The sequence below is a fragment of the Aulonocara sp. 'chitande type north' Nkhata Bay genome, linkage group LG8 (assembly GCF_057382095.1).
Source record: "Aulonocara sp. 'chitande type north' Nkhata Bay isolate Kocher_YH1m ecotype deep benthic linkage group LG8, A_spYH_male_GT1.1, whole genome shotgun sequence".
Taxonomy (NCBI): Eukaryota; Metazoa; Chordata; class Actinopteri; order Cichliformes; family Cichlidae; genus Aulonocara; species Aulonocara sp. 'chitande type north' Nkhata Bay.
Genome location: NC_141351.1, coordinates 16,009,806 through 16,029,982, shown reverse-complemented (window position 1 = coordinate 16,029,982; position 20,177 = coordinate 16,009,806). Strand labels below are relative to the sequence as shown.

Here is a 20,177-nt window from a genome sequence, read left to right as displayed (position 1 = left end):
TTTCAGTGTTTCAATAACTCATGAAAAAGAAGAAAAGAAGGCAATTATTTTGTTGGCATTCAAATACAGTGTCCACAAAGCTTCACCAACTTGATAGTTCAATTTAGAGCTTACCTCCCCTGTTAATCGAGCTTCTGTACTTTCTTACTGGAGGTTGGTGTTCCTGGAGCGCAGCTTTAATGAGGCTTGCAATTACTCTATATCAAATAAACAACAGTAAAAAAAATTTAACATTTAAAAAGCACAGCTTCCATAAAAATGTCTAAGGGAATCATAAGTCCGATGCTGATAACCACCTGCACATGCACTCTCCTCTAATCTCACTTGTCCAGCATTTAGCCTGCTTTGACCATGCCTGTTTTTGTAAAGCATTATCTGTCCAGTTTCTATCAGTTAAGCCACTAACTTATCGCTCAAAGAAATATTTCAACATTTTAGAAAATAGTTTTTCTTTGTTGCATAATGTTAAAAGACAACATTTTGATTGTTTTTATGATAAATTTTTATCTACCACTGGCAGCCACCCCCATAACTTTATACAATAATCAAAGCGTATAAACAATATGGCTGTTTTATAGTTTCCAGGCAGCAGAGCTTCTAGGAGATTATTGGTTAGAGATTCTGGTGCAATAAAATAGCAAAGTGACATTTTTACACTTGTATGATTTAACTCTTACATACTGTTCACATTTTAATTCTTCACAGTATTGTCCCAGTCAGCTTTGCTGGGTCAAGAATTCTCTCATAAAAAGTGTTTGTTCCGCATTTTGAACTGCAAATCTATTCAGACGTATAAATATTCCATCTGACGTTAATAAACAGATGATTAATGAATTCATTTACAGCAGGGAGACCATAATTTTTTGATTTTACAGCATTTGTTTTAGTTGGGAAAACATCTACTATCACAAAATATCATGTCCTGTTTTACCCAAAACATAAAAACATAAAATAAACCTAACTATAACCTCTATGGGGACCTATGCAGTGGTTGTGGGAATACAGACAGTGTCAAGGTTCCCCTTGAGGTATTCCACCAAACAAAATAAAACATCAAAAATCACAGGAAAAAAAAAGAAAAAAACCCCACACGGAGACAGAGACAACACAGTATCGAGATTTCCTAAAACCACAAAAGTTTCTTAAGCAGACACACGGTGATAGATCTAAAATCCATCTGAATGGATACAGTTCAAGTCAAATTTAACCCATAATATTGTCAATTCACAAAAACTTGTATAACTTGTATGTTATGGCATTTTTAATATTTTCATTTTAGGAAAAGTCATCAATTTTTAGGATAAAATAGTAAGATGTTTTTAATGCTATCAAATGTCAACAGTATGTAACAGTTTAATAAGTGCTGTAGCATTAGTGTGATAGTAGTGACTCAGTAATGTGTGTGTAGGCTGATTTTTTTTTCTACCTTTGGGAAAGAGCCTGTTGCTCTTGCCATTCTCCATGCAAATCTATATTTGCTGTCTGCTACCTGTACCTTCATAATTAGCATATAGACAAGTGAATTCAGATTTTATTCCATGTAAAGAATAATTAAAGAGTACTTGAAGTTATTTTTTAAATTGTTTAATTTGTAGACGTTAATGTTTTATAAATTGATGTTTCTGTGTTTGTTCTTCATCTATACTGACAGCTGTTATCCGAACTGCTTCAAATGTCACACGCGTATTGCTGGGGAACCTGCTGTGACTTAGATAAAATCGAACAAGCTTGTAATTTTGAAAAGAACTAAAAGAATTATGATAGCTGACAGTTTCCAAATTTCAATCAGTGTTTAGAAAGTGCAGAGGTGCAGTACACAACTCTGCTTACTCCTACACAATCCTGTTGTATTCGTAGTGCATAACAACAGAAAGAATTCAGAAAATATTGTTTGCTGTGACTTTATCTCTTGCCGTGATCACAATCTATGCTCTTCTGTGCTTTTGCCCTTCAGGTTGGGTATGGAGCATGATGGCCAAGGGAATCGTTGTGCTGATGAGACCAGCATGGGTAGCATCATGGCACCACTTGTCCAAGCAGCTTTTCACCGCTATCACTGGTCACGTTGCAGCAAGCAGGAGCTCAACAGATACATCCAGTATGTTTGCTCTTTGCACAGCTGTTGTGTAAATTAATTTGTTCCTTCTCTTTTCATATGTGGTCTGCTCCTGACCTCGCATTGCATATAACATTTATGTCCTTATTATTCTTATTGCTTCCTCAGCTCCTATGACTGCTTGCTGGATGATCCCTTTGAACATAAGTGGCCCAAGCTTCCTGAGCTCCCTGGAATAAATTATTCAATGGATGAACAGTGCCGCTTTGATTTTGGTGTTGGTTATAAAATGTGCACTGCTGTAAGTAAGCTTTGTGGCCCCAATATATATATATTTATTCATTTGAATTATTTATTTATTCTACCATATAATAACCACATAATTAAAATAATTAGAATAGTCAACAATTTTTAATCAGTATTTTTTAATGCTGCAAAGGAGTAAGTTCTGTTTTTTAACAGGGAAAAACTGTGTTTGCTTATCTATGTTTCCAAAAAGAATTAGTGCTCAGATTTGCTGTTTAATTGCTCATTTAGTTTCGAACCTACGACCCCTGCAAGCAGCTGTGGTGCAGCCACCCTGACAACCAGTACTTTTGTAAAACTAAAAAAGGTCCTCCTGTGGATGGAACAGAGTGTGCACCAGGAAAGGTAGGAAATGTCTCTGAATCATCTGTAATTTTATTTTTTCTTTACAATAATTGCTAAGTGGAACTCTCTAAAAATAGGAAGCGGAAATAAAGTTTCGGAGCAATATTTTCAGAGAAGCCAAATGTCATCAGTTTGGACTTGTTGACCTTTCTTTTCTTCTTCCTTTCCACCTGTCTCTCATTTTTAATGGACACTGATTTTCAGTGGTGCTTCAAGGGTCATTGCATCTGGCGAACCAGCCAGGAGCCTCAGGGCCATGATGGAAGTTGGAGTTCCTGGTCAAAGTTTGGCTCTTGCTCCAGAACATGTGGAGGTGGAATTCGCTCCCGCAGCAGACTGTGCAACAATCCTCCGTGAGTGCTACAGCAACAAGGAAGCTGAATCTATGTCGCAAAACTAAGAAAAAAACAGAAAATAAAACAGCTATACAGATAGTGAAAAAATAGTATTTGATCACACAGTATCATCAGTATCAGTATTCATCTAAAAGATGTTAATGTACTATATAAGTGTAAATGAAGAGCTTCAGGGACGTTTTTTTAATCCAGTCCTGGGTTTGTTAAGCTTGACTTAGATTTGGTTTCATTAATTTATTTATAAAACTATAAAAACCTCATACTGCGTTTATACTATTAATGAAGAGAAAGGTCAAAGTGAGGTGTTATGATGGTGTAATAGAATTAAATGTGATTTCATTGTATTTTAACAGTGTAACTTTAACAACAACAGCTGTTTACAGGAAAGAAGAAATATTATAATGTAAGTAATTTTAAGTAGTACAGAAGTTAAGTGGTGCATTTTACAGGAAAGGAGACACAAAAGATAATGAAAATGATTTTAAGGAGGATGTAAGTCATTTTAACTAGAGTAAAAAACTTACAATAATTATGATTGCATCTCTAATACTACGCGTTGTTTGTTGAAGTTAAATTTTGAAGTGTCAGCTTTCACATTCTGGCCATTACCGTTTTAGGATTTTCTTTGTTTGTTTGTTTTTAATCAGAAACAAAGAAAGGAATTACACATACTCGATGCTAATGCAGTATCAGCTTGTAAAAGACAAGGCAGCCAAACCCTAAAACAGGCTCTCATGCCCTATTTTATTGTATATTTTATTTAAATGGGATCATGACTTACAGAATGAACAAAGCTTGTACGCAACCTGTTATATTAAAAAAATCTAACTTTCGGTAAATCAAACTAGTGTTTGCTGAGACCATAGAGCATATCTAACATACAGTAGCAGTCACTGCCACCTTATTTCTTTTTGCAGCCAGAGCTCTTTGCCCCCAGCTGGTTATTAGAAATAATGTATTTACTCATTACCCAACAGAAACACTGATTTTTCCAGCTGAGATTAGCTGACATAATCAGTGACTGCATTCCATTTAGGTTTTCATTTTACTGAGATCTCAGAATCAGAATCAAAATCATTATTGTCATTAAAGCAATGAAACTTTTAACAGTGAAATTGAGGTGCAATTTTCTCAGTGGACAGATTTGATCTGCTCTGCAATGTGTTTTAATTTTAGATAAGATTTAAGTGTGCAGATTCTTTTGTTGATGTTCTTTCATTAACTGTAATAAAGACACATTCCTAACCAACTTTAAGGCTAAAATCAGATGACCTGTTCACGCGTAATGCACTCTGTGTTGGCCTTTTGTGTAAATTACATAGGAACTAGTCTGGAATTTTAAATCTGGAGTTTGGGAGTAAATCAAATCATCCATGTAAACTCAAAAAGTTTACATGGATGATCCTTTTTCGAGAGTGCAACATGTGATTCGCATGATACAAAAGCAAAAGGTAAAAACTAAAGGAAATTGCAGATAATAACAAGACAGCTTCAACTTCAAAAAATTTACTTTCTTTTTTTCTTATACTCACCTGGTAGAAAAGTTGTCACTCAGTGCTTTAATCAGAGCTTGTCAGTAAAGCAGATTGATTTCTTGCATGAACTGCACAACAACATACCGTGACAAATAGTATGTAGGCCATAATGTAGTCTGCTGATATATGGGATTGATTAGCACAACAGACAGTTTGATTTTCCATTGCAGGAAAGGTACTGGTGTAAATCGTGACATTATTTACAGCATGATGTTTCAGTTAGATTTCTGACATTGTTGTCCCCTTAGATATAGTTCTGGCTCATTGGGGCTCATTGAATGAATTGGAGGTGTTCTTACAGGTGTTCTGACATCAGTAACCCAAACCTCTGGCAAATTAAACTTTTACAATAAAAGACAATAACTGTACAAATAGCACTGAAGTGTTAATGGTTAGTTGTATGCAAACATCTGGATACCCTTGAGAAAATAATATCTTGTTAACTTAAGATGTGAAAATCTGTCTTTCATTAAAAGTCAGTGCACTATTACTTATTATGTTTAGATGAAATGAAAATAAATTAACTTTGTGGACCTGGCTGAGGATTTGTAAGTCAATCCCACTGATGTGCGACAGCCAATTGCACTGGAAACTGGAAAGTTTCCTGCAGTCCTTCCAGAAAGTCAAACAGAAAAGTGATTTTTAGCATGTTGTGTGTTCAGAACAACATGGTACAGCATCATTGGCTTCTTATTGTGTTTTTTTTTGAGCAGTTCCTGAGCAATTTGTGGTGGGGTGTGCATGCTATAGGAAGCTATATGAATTATTATTATAACATTTTGTAGTTGTGTGCTGTGATATCAGCGACAGAGCATGTTATGCTAAGTATTCACCTTTTGGGTTCCTAAACGTTTGTGCCTGGAACATTTTTAATTTTTTTAAAAATGTTTTAAAGATTTCAACACGTTTCTTTTTAATGTTTCTTGGCTAAAGTGATTTTATTTGTATTGTTTGACTTGAAAAAAACAAACAAAAGCAAAGTGTCTATTCTAGGTCAAAAATTTGCATACAGCTTTGGTGTATTACAATTTCAATTACAGAATTCAAACATATTCTTTAGGCTTTTTTAAATATCCATATTCTTTTTTAAAGCTAGGAGGATGGATCAGGTTTCAAATATTTAATAGTAATACACTTACAAATGATTTTAGCCTAAGGAGCTTGGACAGAAAAGCGTCTGGAATTCTTTAAGTTGCTTGAAGATGTTTCCTCTCATATAAGAAGCTTCTTCAGTTACAGACTAATTTTAGTCTTGTTCAATTACAGCCCAAAAAAAATGACATTTGAATCTTTGGGAACATTATGAAGGAAGTTTGCTCAACAGCATCATGTTTTTGTCCTTGATCAGACCTGCCTACGGTGGTAGAGATTGCCCCGGGTCTGCGTTTGACTACCAGATGTGCAACACAGAGGAGTGTGCAGGCCCTTACGAGGACTTCCGTGCTCAGCAGTGCGTCCAGAGAAGCAACAAATACCATAAAAACATCAAGCACACCTGGCTGCCTTATGAGCACCCAGATGGTAAGAGCTGGCTCTCCGCTTCATTGCTGAGCTTGAAAGTTTTCTGCACAGCAGCAAGAGGACAGATGGTAGTTGCATTAGCAGCTTTTCACAGGAACATTAAGAGTCATGGAGGTGTTATCAGACTGTCAGAGCTTGCGGATGTCTTTATCACATTTGATAATCAGGGTGTGTATGAATGTGTTTTCATGTGCTTTCAGAGGCCCGTAAATGTGAGCTGAGCTGTCAGTCAAAGGAAACGGGAGAGGTGGTATCTATGAACCAGGTGATGCATGATGGGACAAGATGCAGCTACTTAGACCCATTCAGTGTTTGCGCTCGAGGAGAGTGCCTGGTAAGCGTTTGCTCAAAAACATAAACTTTGACATATTTAAGACATAATGAGATAATCAGGCACGTCTTGTGGTTTATACTACAACACACAAAAAAGTCAGTGACCTTAAGTCTTCAGACTTTGCATTTATATCATTTTGCACTGGGAAGGTCGGTCATTCAAGATACAATTAGCAGTAAGCTGTTTACATTTTAAATTAAATGGAATAGATTTTGTCTTAGGGTTTGAAATTCATAATTGGCAAATTTTTGAGAGTATTTTGCCTTTTTTAACAATAGTTTCTAAAGTACACTATCAATTTTAAAATAAAGAAATTAAAAGCTATATATAAGAGCAATTTTATTCTGTTTTCACACCTCAAAATAAATCCTATGTTTTATTAATGCACTATCTATGCATTGCTTTACACCAGAGGTCACACTGCTGTGACCTTTAGTAGATTCTATTTTAATGATGGCAATGTTGTTTAAAATTATATATAGATATTTAATTACTGAAGTGTAAGTGAATTGAATAGAATACATCACCTTTTGCCCCTTGACATGGTATTTATTTTGGCTCCATTTTCACCTTAGGCCCAGTGTGGCAGCGTTGTAGAGAAGACAGTCAGTGTTTTGGTTACTCTTTTGTTATGTCTAGACATGTTTCCAATATGCAGTATATTTTACAAGGCACCGTCCAAATCAGACATGTGCTTTGTCCTTCCGTGGCATCATTCTCCCAGCAAAACAATCTGCGTCTCTGTAAAAGTCAGTCACAGTGTTCCACTGATGTGATTGACTGGCTGTGCCTTTTCTCCTTACAGCATGTAGGCTGTGACAAGGAAGTTGGGTCTTACAAGCAAGAGGATAAATGTGGAGTTTGTGAAGGAGACAACTCTCACTGCCGCACTGTGAAGCTGACACTCACCAAGACCCCTAAAAAGAACGGTAACTATCAACTGCAGGGGCAGGACAGCCGTGAAATGGATGTTAACCCTTAGCTAAGAATGAATTTAATGACTAGTTCTTCTATATTTTAGCCACAGTCTACCTATGTACCAGCCTTTATCATCAATCAAAACCCTGTCTTATTATCTTGATTTAGAAATAATTGGCTTCTTTAGAGCCCCCCAAAAATACAACTTGTTTAAAGTGCCGGGCTAAACTGTGCTCTTTCTTTTTGCCTTGTTAGGAATGCTGAAAATGTTTGACATCCCAATAGGGGCCCGCCACATAGTCATTGAGGAGAACGAGACCTCCCCTCATATAATTGGTGAGTGCGTCCCACATTTTTGTCATGTGTGGAAACATCTGATGCTTTTGACTGAAAATAATAGGGCTGGTTTGTGAACAGAATTAGAAGTCAAGGGGTTTGTAAACCAGATTGCAACATATTTTCTTAATAAGAAAGAGATTTCAGAGTCAGCTCACAGAAAGTATCTGAGGTTTCTTTGATGGAAGTAAAATTTACAGAATAGTGATTAAGTGAATAAGGGGGGAATTATTAGGAATAATATGACCTAATAGCATCTTATAGAAACTTTATAGGGATTTTATAGGTTTTGCAGACAACTTCACGATCTATAGTGAGAGCGGTGTGCAGGTGGATGAGCCTAGAGAGGTGGAGGTATGTGCTGGACAGAAGAGGAAAGAAAGTCAGCAGAAGCAAAACAGAATACATGCATATGAAGGAGAAAGAGGCAAGAGTAACAATGAAACTGCAAGGAACAGATGTAGTGAAGGTGGATAAGTTTAAATACGTGGGTTTAAACATACAGTGCAATGGACAGTACACAAGAGAGGTGGAAAAAAGAGCGTAGGGTGGGTGGACTGGGTGGAAATGAGTGTCAGGCGTGATGTGTGAGAATAGGAGAATTTTCACTGGGAGTGACTTGGAGAGATGGGATTAGAAATAAGTGCACCAGCTCAGGTTGAGTGGTTGGAGGTGAAGTTAAAGAGGCAAGGCTGAGATTGTATGGACATGTGCAGAGGAAGGGTGTGAATATATGGAGCTGTCACACAGGAGTAAAAGAGCAAAGAGCACAAAGAAGATTCATGGATGCCGTAAAAGAAGATATGCAACGTGCTGATGTGTCAGAAGAGAATGCTACGATGAGATGGAGGAAGATGATCTGGCGTAGCGACCCCTAAAAGAAGAAGGACTTTATTTTTGTTTGTGCAAGTTTAATAACACTTATGCATCAGGAACTACAAAATGTTATAATAATAATTCATATAGCTTCCTATAGCATGCACACCCCACCACAAATTGCTCAGGAACTGCTCAGAAAACACAATAAGAAGCCAATGATGCTGTACCAGCCTCAGACTCTTTGGATTCTCTGTCTAGTCAAGCATCTGCTTCCAACTTCCTGGTACCAGACACAACAGGACACCCCATAGTTCATGTGCTGGTGATCTTGTGACTCAGATATGTTTTGGTGGCACAAGTGTAATGAGAGCATAGTTAGGGAGTTGGTTTTACTGTTGTTTCCCCATTTGTAAATATCCTGCTTCTGTTTTGCCCTCTGCTTCTGTAGCCTACCACATGAAATAGCATGTTTATCCATTTTTAGGGACTATGTTTAGTGAACCTCAGGAGGAGTTTGAGATGTTTCTCTTTAAAGTTTTTTTTTTTTTTTTTACATTTTTATAAACAATGTTTTGACATCGACTGCCTTAGAGATTAAAGATCTTGACTCCACATTTTTGAAAGAGCAAACTTCAAACTTTGAAGAGCAAATTTTGGAGTTTTAAAAGCCCATTTGATGTTTTGAAATGTACATTTTAAAATTAAATATGACATTAAAGAGAATGGCAGGAGACTCAGCTCTACTTTCATTAATATATGTTAAGAGGAGGATCAGACACTACTTATAGATAAACTTTGGCAGGAAAAAGTGTATTTCTTATAGTGAAATATAAAGTGCAATTAGCACAGCTGACAGGTCACATCGTAGGTGCAACTCCAGTGATGTGAAAACAGCAGATGTATTTTTTATGCCTTACTTCAAAGCGAATGACTTTCAAATTGCTTGCATGCAGTTTACAGTGTGAAGCTCTATGTGAAAAAGGAGGACACTCTGAAATGTCTTCAGTTATGGAGACAAAATAACAGAGTAATCATTTTTTTTATCCTAGTATGAGCTTTGGGGTGACTGATGAGTCAGGTTCAAACAGCTTTCAGCCAAGCCAACCATCTTCCTTTTTGGGCCACTCGTCTCTCCTCTGACAAAACAAAACACAAGTTGGAAGAACTGGTGTCAGAAAGCCACAATGGCATATTGACACATTCTCTGCTTAGAGCAAACTTTCTGTGATGGGAATGGATTAATCCCAACTTTGAATTTGTACATCCCTTCCCTTGGAGTTCCCTCTGCCTCCATAAAATATCTGTTTCTTCATTACTGACAGCTGTGAAGAATCAAGTAACTGGAAACTTCATACTGAATGAAAAAAGTGAAGATGCCAAATCAAAGACCTTCATTGAAAATGGTTTACAGTGGGAGTATTCCATTGAGGGTGAGAGGGAGACATTGAAAACAACTGGCCCTCTGCATGAAGGGATCATAGTCCTGGTGAGTGTATCAAGTAAATTTTCCGAGCTTCAGTTTGTCCTTCCAAATTTCTGTTTATTCTAATAACGTTTGTTCACTTTGCTGCAGATCATTCCTCAGGAAGAAGATGCAAAAGTTAGCTTAACATATAAGTACATCATACATGAGGACCTGCTACCACTTATTACCAACAATAATGTTCTTCTCGCCGAATTGGACACATATGAGTGGGCACTAAAAAGCTGGTCTCAGTGCTCCAAACCCTGTGGGGGAGGTCAGTGAATGTACTGAAGCTGCGGGTTTTTTGCGTAGGCTCAAACAAAAGTAAAGATAAATCTGGGCAACTACAGAAATTAATGAGTTAAAGAAATAAAACGACTCACAACAGTTCAAGGTTTTAATAGCTTACTATATACCATAATTATATAACAATAATAAACCCGTTCCACCTGAGTTTTATTTCTTATATTTTTGCATTTAATTTGCTTCTGATGTTCCAACTTAAAACACACAATTGTGAATGAATTAATTATGAATTATGAATATCTGTTTTGGGGGGGAGACATGAAAAAATAACAGAAATATAAGTCCAAGCATTTATTGTCTTTGCAGACGATTAGTTCAGTCTTTGGCCTTTTAATTTAGACCACTTTGATTGAAGTTGACTGAAGTCTTCGTTTCTTCAGCTGCTTTTCTTTCTTAGGGAACAAAGCTGGATGCATTGATTTCCTCGTGCTGTGATCTCTTTTGGTCTGCCTGACCTTTGCTTTAGATAAAGTGATCCAGTTTCTTCAAAGTGGCGTAGACTGTCATGCAGTGCTCTCTTAGAAAACTTTGCATCAAGCCTAGATTTGACTGTGAGAAAGCCCCACCTTACTTAGATTGAGACTTTAGTTTCTGAAGCTTTTACTTAGCTCTGATTTCATGTTTCCTCCCACCAAAATGTCTCTTAATAAGCAGGTTTTTAAGCTTAAAACTTGATATTTCTAAAAAGCAAACTGCTGCTAGAGGGTTTACTTTTGATGCACTGATCAAACACGCCCAAGTGTTATCTAAATGCACTGATGGGATGATATAGTTACCAACAAAGAGTCCAGAATCATTCAACTTCACATTTTTTGATTATTTTAAGCTTTGACAGATTTTCTGTGTAGTCTGAGACGTTTGGACCCTACTATATATTTGTGTTTTTGCCTCTGTGCATCCATACAGGCAATTTTAAATCAAGCGATCAAGATGTGATTGAAGTGGAGATATTCAGCTTTAATTCAATAATAACTGTTTATTATTACCACTAGTTTTATACACAGTCCCCTATTTTCACAGGCTCTAAGCTAATTGTACAACTGACTGATAAGAAGCGTCATGGCCAGATGAAGCCTGTTTCCGTGTTCTGGATCTGGAGTTGATTCTGAGTGTTGAACTTGTTGAACTTCTTTAGCTGCTGAAACTCTTAATATGAGGTCCAAAGAGACATTGATGCAAGTAAAGGAGGTCATCATTAGATTGGAAAACTAAAATGAACCCCTCAGACAGAGAGCAAAAACTTTGGGATTGTCTCAATCGAGACTCTAGTCTTTACAAGAATGAATGCACTAGCCAACTCAGAATCACCAAAAGGCTTGAAAGACTGCAGAAAACAACAAAAATGCATGATTGCAGAATTATTTCTCTGCAGGAGAAGAACTAAGAGCACCTTAAGGAGGTATCATTGTGAAAGACTACAATCAATAAATCAATGCAGACGGTTTACAACAAGCTGCAACCTACTGGCTACACATTTAAGAACAAGAACGTCAAATTAGATTTTTTACAAGTTGAATTTCTTTGTCCAATTACTTTTGAATCTCTGAAAATTTGGGACTCTATATAAAATTATTTTTTACAAAGTTATGGAGGTCACATGGTATATGATCTATAGTCTTGCTGGTACATTCCTTGTGTAATTTTATATCCATTAGGCATACAGTACACCAAATATGGATGCAGGAGGAAGAGTGACAGCCGTTTGGTGCATCGTAACTTTTGTGAAACCAGCAAAAAGCCCAAACCCATCCGAAAACGCTGCAACACCCAAGACTGCAGCCAGCCCACGTGAGTGACTTTAAACTACAGCACTGCAGCTCTATCAGCATGAGCACTTTTAAAATTGCTTTCATACCGTATGTCCACTCTGACATGACTTTTACCATTTTAGTGAGGATGTAAAAACTAGTGTAGAAAGGTTATTTAATTTTGGAATGAGAGGGATAGTTTTATTCAAACACAATGCTCTCTTGATAGGTGGGTGGTAGAAGAGTGGAGTCCTTGCAGTAAGACCTGTGGAAAACTCGGGTACCAAACCAGGGTGGTGCAGTGCATGCAGGCGCTTCACAATGGTACCAACAAAGTGGTCCACAGCAAACACTGCACTGATGAACGTCCAGAGATAAGGAAAGCCTGCAACCATACTGTATGTCCTGCCCAGTGGAGGACAGGGGCATGGTCTCAGGTGAGACAGGATCTTGTTCTTCTTGTTCTTCTTGTTCTTGTTCTTCTTCTTCTTCTTCTTCTTCTCAGTGTTCTCGATGAAAGCTGATGAAAATAAAACATATTTGTGTGTGTGTTTGTGTGCGTTGGGTGTGTCGCAGTGCTCAGTGACCTGTGGCGAAGGCATTCAGCAGAGGCAGGTGGTATGCAAGACCAGTGACAACACCATTGGAGAATGCGAGGGCGAGAAACCGGAAACAATCCTCATTTGCAAATTGGGACCATGTTCAGGTGAGATGCACATGCATGTACGTGCTAATAGAGGAGAGATTTGGCCACCTTGCTACTAGTCTCACATACACCATTAAAAGGACACTGCTTCTGCTTCTGACTTGTGACAAGTAAATGCATTATGAGTCTTGCACATGTTATCATAATCCTTGCAGTAGATTTTAGAGAAGTGTAGTGTAACACAAGATTTGCCTCGTGAACTGAGCAGAAATCTTCCAAAAACAACTTTGTCTCACTAATGGTTACAAGATTGCTGCATAAGACCCTTGAGACCCACATAGGCAAACACTTTTTTTCAGGACTGAATACATTTTCTGTTAATGCTCTTTGTATTAAATATCCTGTGCACACAAAGACACTTCTTTAAGACCTTAAATATTTCTGCACCAGTGCCCTTCCTCAGCCTTTCTCATTTTGCTTCCTCTTCAAAGAGCTGAGTGCCTCCAGTTCTTTCAGTTCTTTTCTTTTTCCTTGCATTGGTAGTAAGTGGAAAATTATGTGCTTTGAAAATACACAAAGGAACACAAAGAATTCCAGTTTGCACTCCGTGTCCTGTGAACAACAAAGTTCTGTTTTCCTGTAAAAGAAACAGATTCCCAGAAGCTTTTTCTGTCATGGCTTCTTTTTAACCCCAGTTTTGTTTTGTTTTTTGCTGTTACACTCTCCAGGACATCCAGGGTCTTCTCTCGACGAACAAATAATGGAAAACTCTACAATAAAAGACGAAGCTGTCTATCTAAGAGTTCCAGAAAACCCTGTCCAAAAAATCTCTTCAAGTAAGCTACAATGCAATTTTTTTCTGAAATCAATATAAACAGAGTAGAAGTAGAAATATTCATTTCACCGCAGTTTTTAGTGATGTTCTCTGTCCTGTTATTACTAGATGAGCCATGTCTGGGGGATAAATCGATTTTCTGCCAAATGGAAGTCCTTTCCCGGTATTGTTCCATCCCTGGATATTATAAGCTTTGCTGTGAGTCTTGTGACAAGAAAGAAAGCCTCACTACCCATGTTCCTGACTTTCACACCCCAGTAGCCTTAGCTGAACCTGACATCTCAGCTCTTTCTCATCCTGCCTCTTCCAAGCCACCTCATGTCACCACAACACAGACCCCGCCAAAAACCACTAAAGCCATCACTCGACGGCGTCTTTTCACTACCCCGGTGCCAACTACAGCTGCCACTTCTCAAACTTCACCACAGACAAATGCTGCTCCGCCCCAGCATCCCACCAGCGAATCCTTTCTCACTGCTGGAAAGAGAGATTCAGATGCTGGGCCAGTTCTACCTCCGGGGCCGCCACGGCCTACAGCAGACTCAAGTGGAGGTGCCTCTAAAGAGCACAGCCCAAACAGCACTTTAGGCCCAGCTGCTGCAAGATCAAGAAGGGACACTTTAGGATCAGAGAGGGACTCCAGTCACAGAAACTTGTCGGCTCAGAAATGAACAGTGAACAGTGTTGTGAATGTGCTGTTCGGTGAAATGGTCTCAAATATCAGCACACCCTTTGCAGTATGTGATTTACTCAAAGTTTTTCTTTTTTTTTTTTATTATTATTATTATTTTTCTGTCCATGATAGTGAACTTAGACCAGCCCAGTGGTGGTTACCTCATCAAAACTTCAGAGCGATCTGGTGCACGGCGTCGCTCGGCCGTGTGTGCTTCAAATATGAAATGGAAAAAAAAAGTTTAAACAAAGGTGCTGTAAACTAAAATGACTTCAAAATGTGATGACTGCATTGCTACATTCATGTTTTTATCTGTGTACAGTTGTGCAAGCCTGTTGTTTTTTCAAGTGCATTAGAACTACTATTAAACTCGTGAACATAAGGAGGTCATAGACTATGGTTTTGGAGGTGCACGTGCCAGCTATGGGGTCTGGAGTGTGCCACCAGAATAATTATAAACCTTATACTGTATTTATAATATAGAGCTACATTTTTTAAAGACAAAAAAAATCCTTATCCCTGTGTAGTGTCATTGTCTCTGCCAGATGCCATTTTATGACAGCTTTACCCACATATGAAATGCAAGAAGTAGCTACAGGACTGGCAGGTTAGCTGTTATGTTGTACATAATAGTTATTGGTCTAAACTCAAAAAGCCCTGGCAAAAAAAGTCTTATGTATTAACCTGGCGTATTCTATCAAATACCATGCTAATTCCATTTATTGATACAGTATCCATCCATATTCTTCCACTCTTCTAAGTTCGGGTTGCAGAAGAAGTAGTTTAATCACAAACCTCCCTGGCCCCCTACTCGAGCTCATTTGGAGTCCCAGATGATAACCCATCCTGATAGGGCTCCTTCTTGAAATTGACAGCTTCCTTTATCCCCATTGTTGCCACAACAGGTGTCAAACCGACTTGCAGCCACAGCTCTGTAAAGCCACCTTGGCAAAGGAGATGTGGAACAGTCTGTTCGGACTAAAGTCCCCTGCCTCCTTTGAACGTTGTCAAAGTTTGAGTGGGAAAGGAAGATGTCATATATTAGGGCCTCTAGCAGATATTCTGAGCGCACCCTCACTAAACATCTTGGAATGCCGGGCCTGTGAAGCATCCTCCCTTGCCACAGGATCCAACTCACCACTAGGTGATGATCAGTTGACACCTCAGCTACTGTTGTGACTAAGTTGCTAGCTAAAGGCCTAGTCAAACGTTGCAGGGAAATACAACTAAGCATCTACTGAACATTTTTTTTTACTTTAAAAAACTCAATTTGTGTCGGTACAGAGATTATGAGTGTCAATTTAGCTCCATTAATAACAAAAGAGCAATAGCTTGATAAATGTGCATATATAAGATATGCTAATTAGCCATGTGGTCATGTCGCTTACCCTCGATCTGTTATGAGCTGCTAATCTCGGCTCAACCAGTCTGGTAAAAACTGCATTCAGGTAATTCAGGTAAAGAGTGAATTGGAATTAAAATACATGACATGATCTAAAAGCAAATGAACTTAAATGATTAAAAACAAGTATTTAAAGATAGAAGCTAAATTCAGAGAGTCATTACACCAAATTATTATTTAACCAACTGTCAGATTGTCGGATGTTCTTACATTTCTAGCTGTTTTTCCTCCTAGCTTGATGTTTGTTTGTTTTTTAACAAATTGAATATGCTTATTAAATATACATCCAAGACAATGGTATAATCGTATTACCTTACTAACTGATCACAATCAAGCACTCTTGAATTCTACAGTTATCCTGGAGGTACCCTCCAAACCTCATGCCATCACTCCTGGCAGGGAGCTCAGTGGCTTCTCTATCCCTGGTGCTCTTTTTTGGTGTCCGACATACCGCTGATTATCCTCACTGACAGGAAAAATCATGACCGTTTGCAAGCCATCCCCACTGTAGCATGCCCGCTGTCTGTTTTTGTGGACGTCAGTCAATTAATGCTTTAAAATGCTTTTCAGAATATAACGCATTATGATATATATTTTTTTTGTAACTGATGTTTTTCAGATAATAATGTATATAGTGTAAATTTCAAGTTATGAAAAGTTGTGTTGCAATTGCAAAATACAGGCCATGCTGTCTACACACTGTGGTTGGGCGTACTGTTACACCAGTCCTGCATTGCGGTTCATAACGTCATTATTTTTTTTGTATAATTCTTGTATATACGTACCTAAATGAAAGCTTTAATGTTAATATTTATTGAATTTTTAAGTGGTATGGTGAACAAAGTAAAACACATTTGAAAGATGTTGCTTTTGCTCTTTTCTCTGCTCATATCCATTTACTGCAGTTATATTTTACTTTGATCTTTTTTACTCCCCTGAGTGGTGCGCATTCATCATGACCAAGTGTGTTTCAATCAAAAACATCCAGTTCACACATTCATTCTGCCTGATCTAACTCTTAGAAATAAATCACTGGCACTGAAACACATTCAAGCACTTTATTAACTAGGTCCAGTCATATACAGGGTGTATCAAGAGACAAGTGATGCCTCTTAATCAAATCTTAATGAGGTTTGAGTGGCACAATGTGACAATAATTGCCAGTCTTCTTCTGCCAGGCTGGCACTGATCTCTGCCAGCTCTGCTGTGTAAAAATAAGACGCTGCATTTCCTATCTCCTTAAAACTGTAGCATTTCGCCGAGTAACCAGGCATTCACTGTGCCCCCCATCTTCTTCTGTGAGCAATGACAAGGTGGTACTGTGGTGTGGGTGTCACACAGACCGAGTGAATGAGTCAGCCAAGGCTGAGACGTCTGCGAAGGTGTCTGGTGAAATCCAGCTGCACCCGAGGCAAAGCCTGATTGACAATAGACTTTGGCAGCCAGCCCTGAGAATAAAGTGACATTTATTAGACGCCTGAATGGTATTTGTTGACTGTCAGTCAACAACAAAAAGAGAGAGTGAGGTGCAGGTAGGTGGTCTGCTGCTGTACAATAATTATGCATTGTTCATATGTAGATATTGTTCGCTTTTGAATAATATTAACACAGAGTCCACTTATTTTCCCAAGCTTTGAACCACATCTCATGGCCTTTTCTTGCTGTTCTTAGCTCAACCATCTCTATGAGGGAAGAGCACTCTCGATCAGCTCTAAAACACCATGAGATGCAGTTGATAAAGCAAACACTGAGATTTTGACTTGTACACAGTGCATTACATTTACTGACAGGATTTAAAAAGGAAAACCTGAGAAATGCAATAAGAAAAATCTTCTCATTTACTTCACTTTTACAGAAACAGAGGAAATGTGTACATTGTTTTTGTTCATGAGTTGTTTAACATATACAGTGTGAAATGGCCAGTTTGTATACGTGTAATGTATAATAGAACCCTGCATTATTTTGCATGTGCAGATTTACATTTATTAATTAATGAATTTACCTTTACGTCCATATTAAGAAGCCACGTGAAGCGACTTTTCGTTGAATCTTCATCCAGGGCCTGTATGATGATGCAGGTTGGTCCATGCTCAGCTCTGTACTCACGCAAAAAAATGTGTTTTAGTTTTCAAATTTCTTTTAGCCTCGCCTGTCTTTATTTTAATTATCAGTAATCATACAGTGCATGTGGTTCTTTGGCCTTTTCATGCTGTTGGCCAGGGAATTCAAATTTCTTTTATAAGCTATTAAAGGTGCATAAATGCTAAAAAAGAAAAAGAAAAAAAAGGCATTTTTAGCCTGTTGCTAGGTGGTTTGATTGGCAATAGTATGATAAAATATGATATATATAACAACCTTCAGGGGCCTAAGATGTATCTATGTGCATAGTTTGGTTTGGAGGAGTTGGTTGCCCTCAGACAGAAATGTATTTTAATGTATTAAACTAAGATTTACCTTGCTCTTCCCACCAACTTTGACCCATCTGTTGATCATTTAAGATTACCGTACATAATAAAATATCTCAGCAATTGGAATAAAACTTGCTACAAATAGCCATGATCTCCTCCAAATGAAATTCACCTACTGGTGACTCCTACATTTTATAATTAGCAAACTTTAAATTCTGTTCACTACTTAATACATAATGATGTCAGCTCTAATGACTTTCCCAGTTAACCCAAGCTATTATTTTTGTGGAACATGTTATACCTACTAAACATCACTCTATCACTGATCACTGTAGACAAGTAATCATGCTTGTATTAATATTTAGTTTGGCATCACTGCCGCATAGCTTCCCTAAAACACATCCCACCAGCATTTAATATATAATTGGCTATGAAAATTAACTTTAGCTCTCCTCATATTTTTTTCTCCCCTGAAATTAGCTGAGGTTGTATGGAAAAATTAAAACGTCAGAGCGCATCAAGACAATTTCCCACCCATTTGTGTTATTTTATCTCCCTTCATGGATGACTAAGATTAACTCAGACTCTTTATATAAGAAAAAGTTCAATTAAGCTGTTGAGTATCACTTTAGATATGACAATGAATGATTAGTGCCTCGTCTGCAGACGTACCTTACAAAGCCTGCCTGAGGGGGTAATGACTCCAGCTGAACTGCTGCTCCTCCAATATAAACGCTGGACCTTTGTTTGCAGGTGTGTCTGACACTCAGGAAATCCCTCTTTCCAATCACATTTCCTGCTGTCCCAGTTGAAACTTCGTGGATGACAATTGTTTGTAGACCAATACGTTTTAGAACCTACAACACACGAAACCAACAGCATTTGCTTTTCGTTTGCAAAACCTGTGTATAGATTTTTTGTAGCAGTCGGAAAATGCATTTGTTGATGTGAATATGCAGCATGACAACTATAGGTTGGTTATAAAGACTAATTTGCAGACAGGACATGTTGGAAAACTTTGAATATAGCTTAAATAGTATTTGTGTATGTTTAAACTCTGGTATTTTTATAGCTTAAAGTTTTGCAGTTGATCCAGTTTCCAAGTTGTTGAAAGGTGAGTTGCTCACTTTGATTTGCTGTATGCTTGGGTTCCACTGGTGTATTTCTTCAACTCTGACAAACAGGATGTTATAGAGCTCATCCACACTGGCGTCCAACACTGCCTCCAGCCTAAAGACTTTCCTGCCCCCTGGAATCACTTTGCTACAGATCATATCGCCATTACTCTAAAGAGGAAAAAAAACACAGGTTTGTGATCCACTGTTTACTTAAAGCAAGATTTTTTCAGAGTGCGGTGACCTTTGATGAACTTTGATGAAAGTGCTTTAATGGCATTTTTATTAATTAGATGTTACCTCAGCAACCTCCAACTTCCATCCTTCTTTCTCCTCCAAAACAGAGAGAGCCTTCCTCATTGCTTCTTGTCCATGTTGTACGTACAGCTGATCTTCTTTTGCTGGCACAGGTTTTATATCTTTTGGCTTGGCCTCTGCAAAAGACAGCTGTTTGTAATATTTTGGGAAACGCAATCTAAAACATTTAATGAAAATAACACAGTTATATTTTACCATTATGATTTAAACCAGTTTGCTGTCTCTCGTGGTTCTCGATTTGTCCCCACTGCTGCAGGTGTGTGATCTCCTGACCTATCACTGCCATGGCAGTGCGTTGAAGTCCTGCATGATTGAATGAAAAATAAAACAGCTTAGGAGACTTACTGAGAATGCATTGTTTGCATGAATAGGAATAAAAAGGAGAAAGTCCTTCTGTGGGTTGTGGAAGGTTTACCTGCTATGTTCTTTATATGTGGGTAGGAAATTCCACAGCAGAGCTTTACAACAGCAGGCAGCATGTCTGTCTTTGGCAGTGACAGCAAAGTAAAGTGTGTCTCTGATCTTTATATGGTCTGCGAAGGACACTCCAGTGAGATAAGGGCCAGAGAAGAAGATAGGACCTGTTCTGAATTCTGTCCTGAAGGCCACATTTGAGACTGTTAACTAAGACAAGGGTTTGGGTGTGATACAGAGAGGAAATTCTCTGAAAGAAAAACCCCACACAGGACAACCCAGTTATTTAATGTATCCAATACTTAATCTTAAATATGTTGA

General features: G+C 38.0%; 2 protein-coding genes across 3 annotated transcripts in view; one reads left to right on the top strand and one right to left on the bottom strand.

The window, feature by feature from the left end:
* Positions 1-16,455, top strand: part of adamts14 (ADAM metallopeptidase with thrombospondin type 1 motif, 14) — a 56,740-nt gene extending 40,285 nt beyond the window's left edge. For both annotated transcript variants that reach the window (XM_086303868.1, XM_086303869.1), the window contains 15 exons: positions 1,955-2,098; positions 2,225-2,357; positions 2,594-2,707; positions 2,912-3,060; positions 5,947-6,119; positions 6,320-6,453; positions 7,259-7,382; positions 7,627-7,707; positions 9,849-10,012; positions 10,100-10,265; positions 11,953-12,085; positions 12,275-12,482; positions 12,622-12,751; positions 13,420-13,527; positions 13,635-16,455. In XM_086303868.1, the coding sequence (XP_086159994.1) occupies positions 1,955-2,098; positions 2,225-2,357; positions 2,594-2,707; positions 2,912-3,060; positions 5,947-6,119; positions 6,320-6,453; positions 7,259-7,382; positions 7,627-7,707; positions 9,849-10,012; positions 10,100-10,265; positions 11,953-12,085; positions 12,275-12,482; positions 12,622-12,751; positions 13,420-13,527; positions 13,635-14,197 (2,524 nt within the window). In that variant the 3' untranslated portion in view covers positions 14,198-16,455. The remainder of the gene's footprint in view (positions 1-1,954; positions 2,099-2,224; positions 2,358-2,593; positions 2,708-2,911; positions 3,061-5,946; positions 6,120-6,319; positions 6,454-7,258; positions 7,383-7,626; positions 7,708-9,848; positions 10,013-10,099; positions 10,266-11,952; positions 12,086-12,274; positions 12,483-12,621; positions 12,752-13,419; positions 13,528-13,634) is intronic.
* Positions 16,456-16,645: 190 nt separating this feature from the next.
* Positions 16,646-19,930, bottom strand: star2 (steroidogenic acute regulatory protein 2). The gene is made up of 7 exons (XM_086304779.1): positions 19,858-19,930; positions 19,638-19,745; positions 19,425-19,558; positions 19,137-19,295; positions 18,682-18,866; positions 17,604-17,697; positions 16,646-17,049 (listed from the first exon to the last, which is right to left on the bottom strand). The coding sequence occupies exons 1-7, from the start codon at positions 19,919-19,921 to the stop codon at positions 16,957-16,959; spliced, it is 837 nt and encodes a 278-aa protein (XP_086160905.1). The 5' UTR covers positions 19,922-19,930; the 3' UTR covers positions 16,646-16,956.
* Positions 19,931-20,177: the final 247 nt, after the last annotated feature.

Excerpts from the sequence above, each read along its gene's own strand:
- star2 (XM_086304779.1), bottom strand. The coding sequence starts at position 19,921 with ATGCTGCCTGCTGTTGTAAAGCTCTGCTGTGGAATTTCCTACCCACAT. Across the intron at positions 19,746-19,857 it reads ACATATAAAGAACATAGCAG|GACTTCAACGCACTGCCATG; the intron begins GTAAACCTTCCA and ends TCAATCATGCAG. Across the intron at positions 18,867-19,136 it reads CAAGCATACAGCAAATCAAA|GTTCTAAAACGTATTGGTCT; the intron begins GTGAGCAACTCA and ends CGTGTGTTGTAG.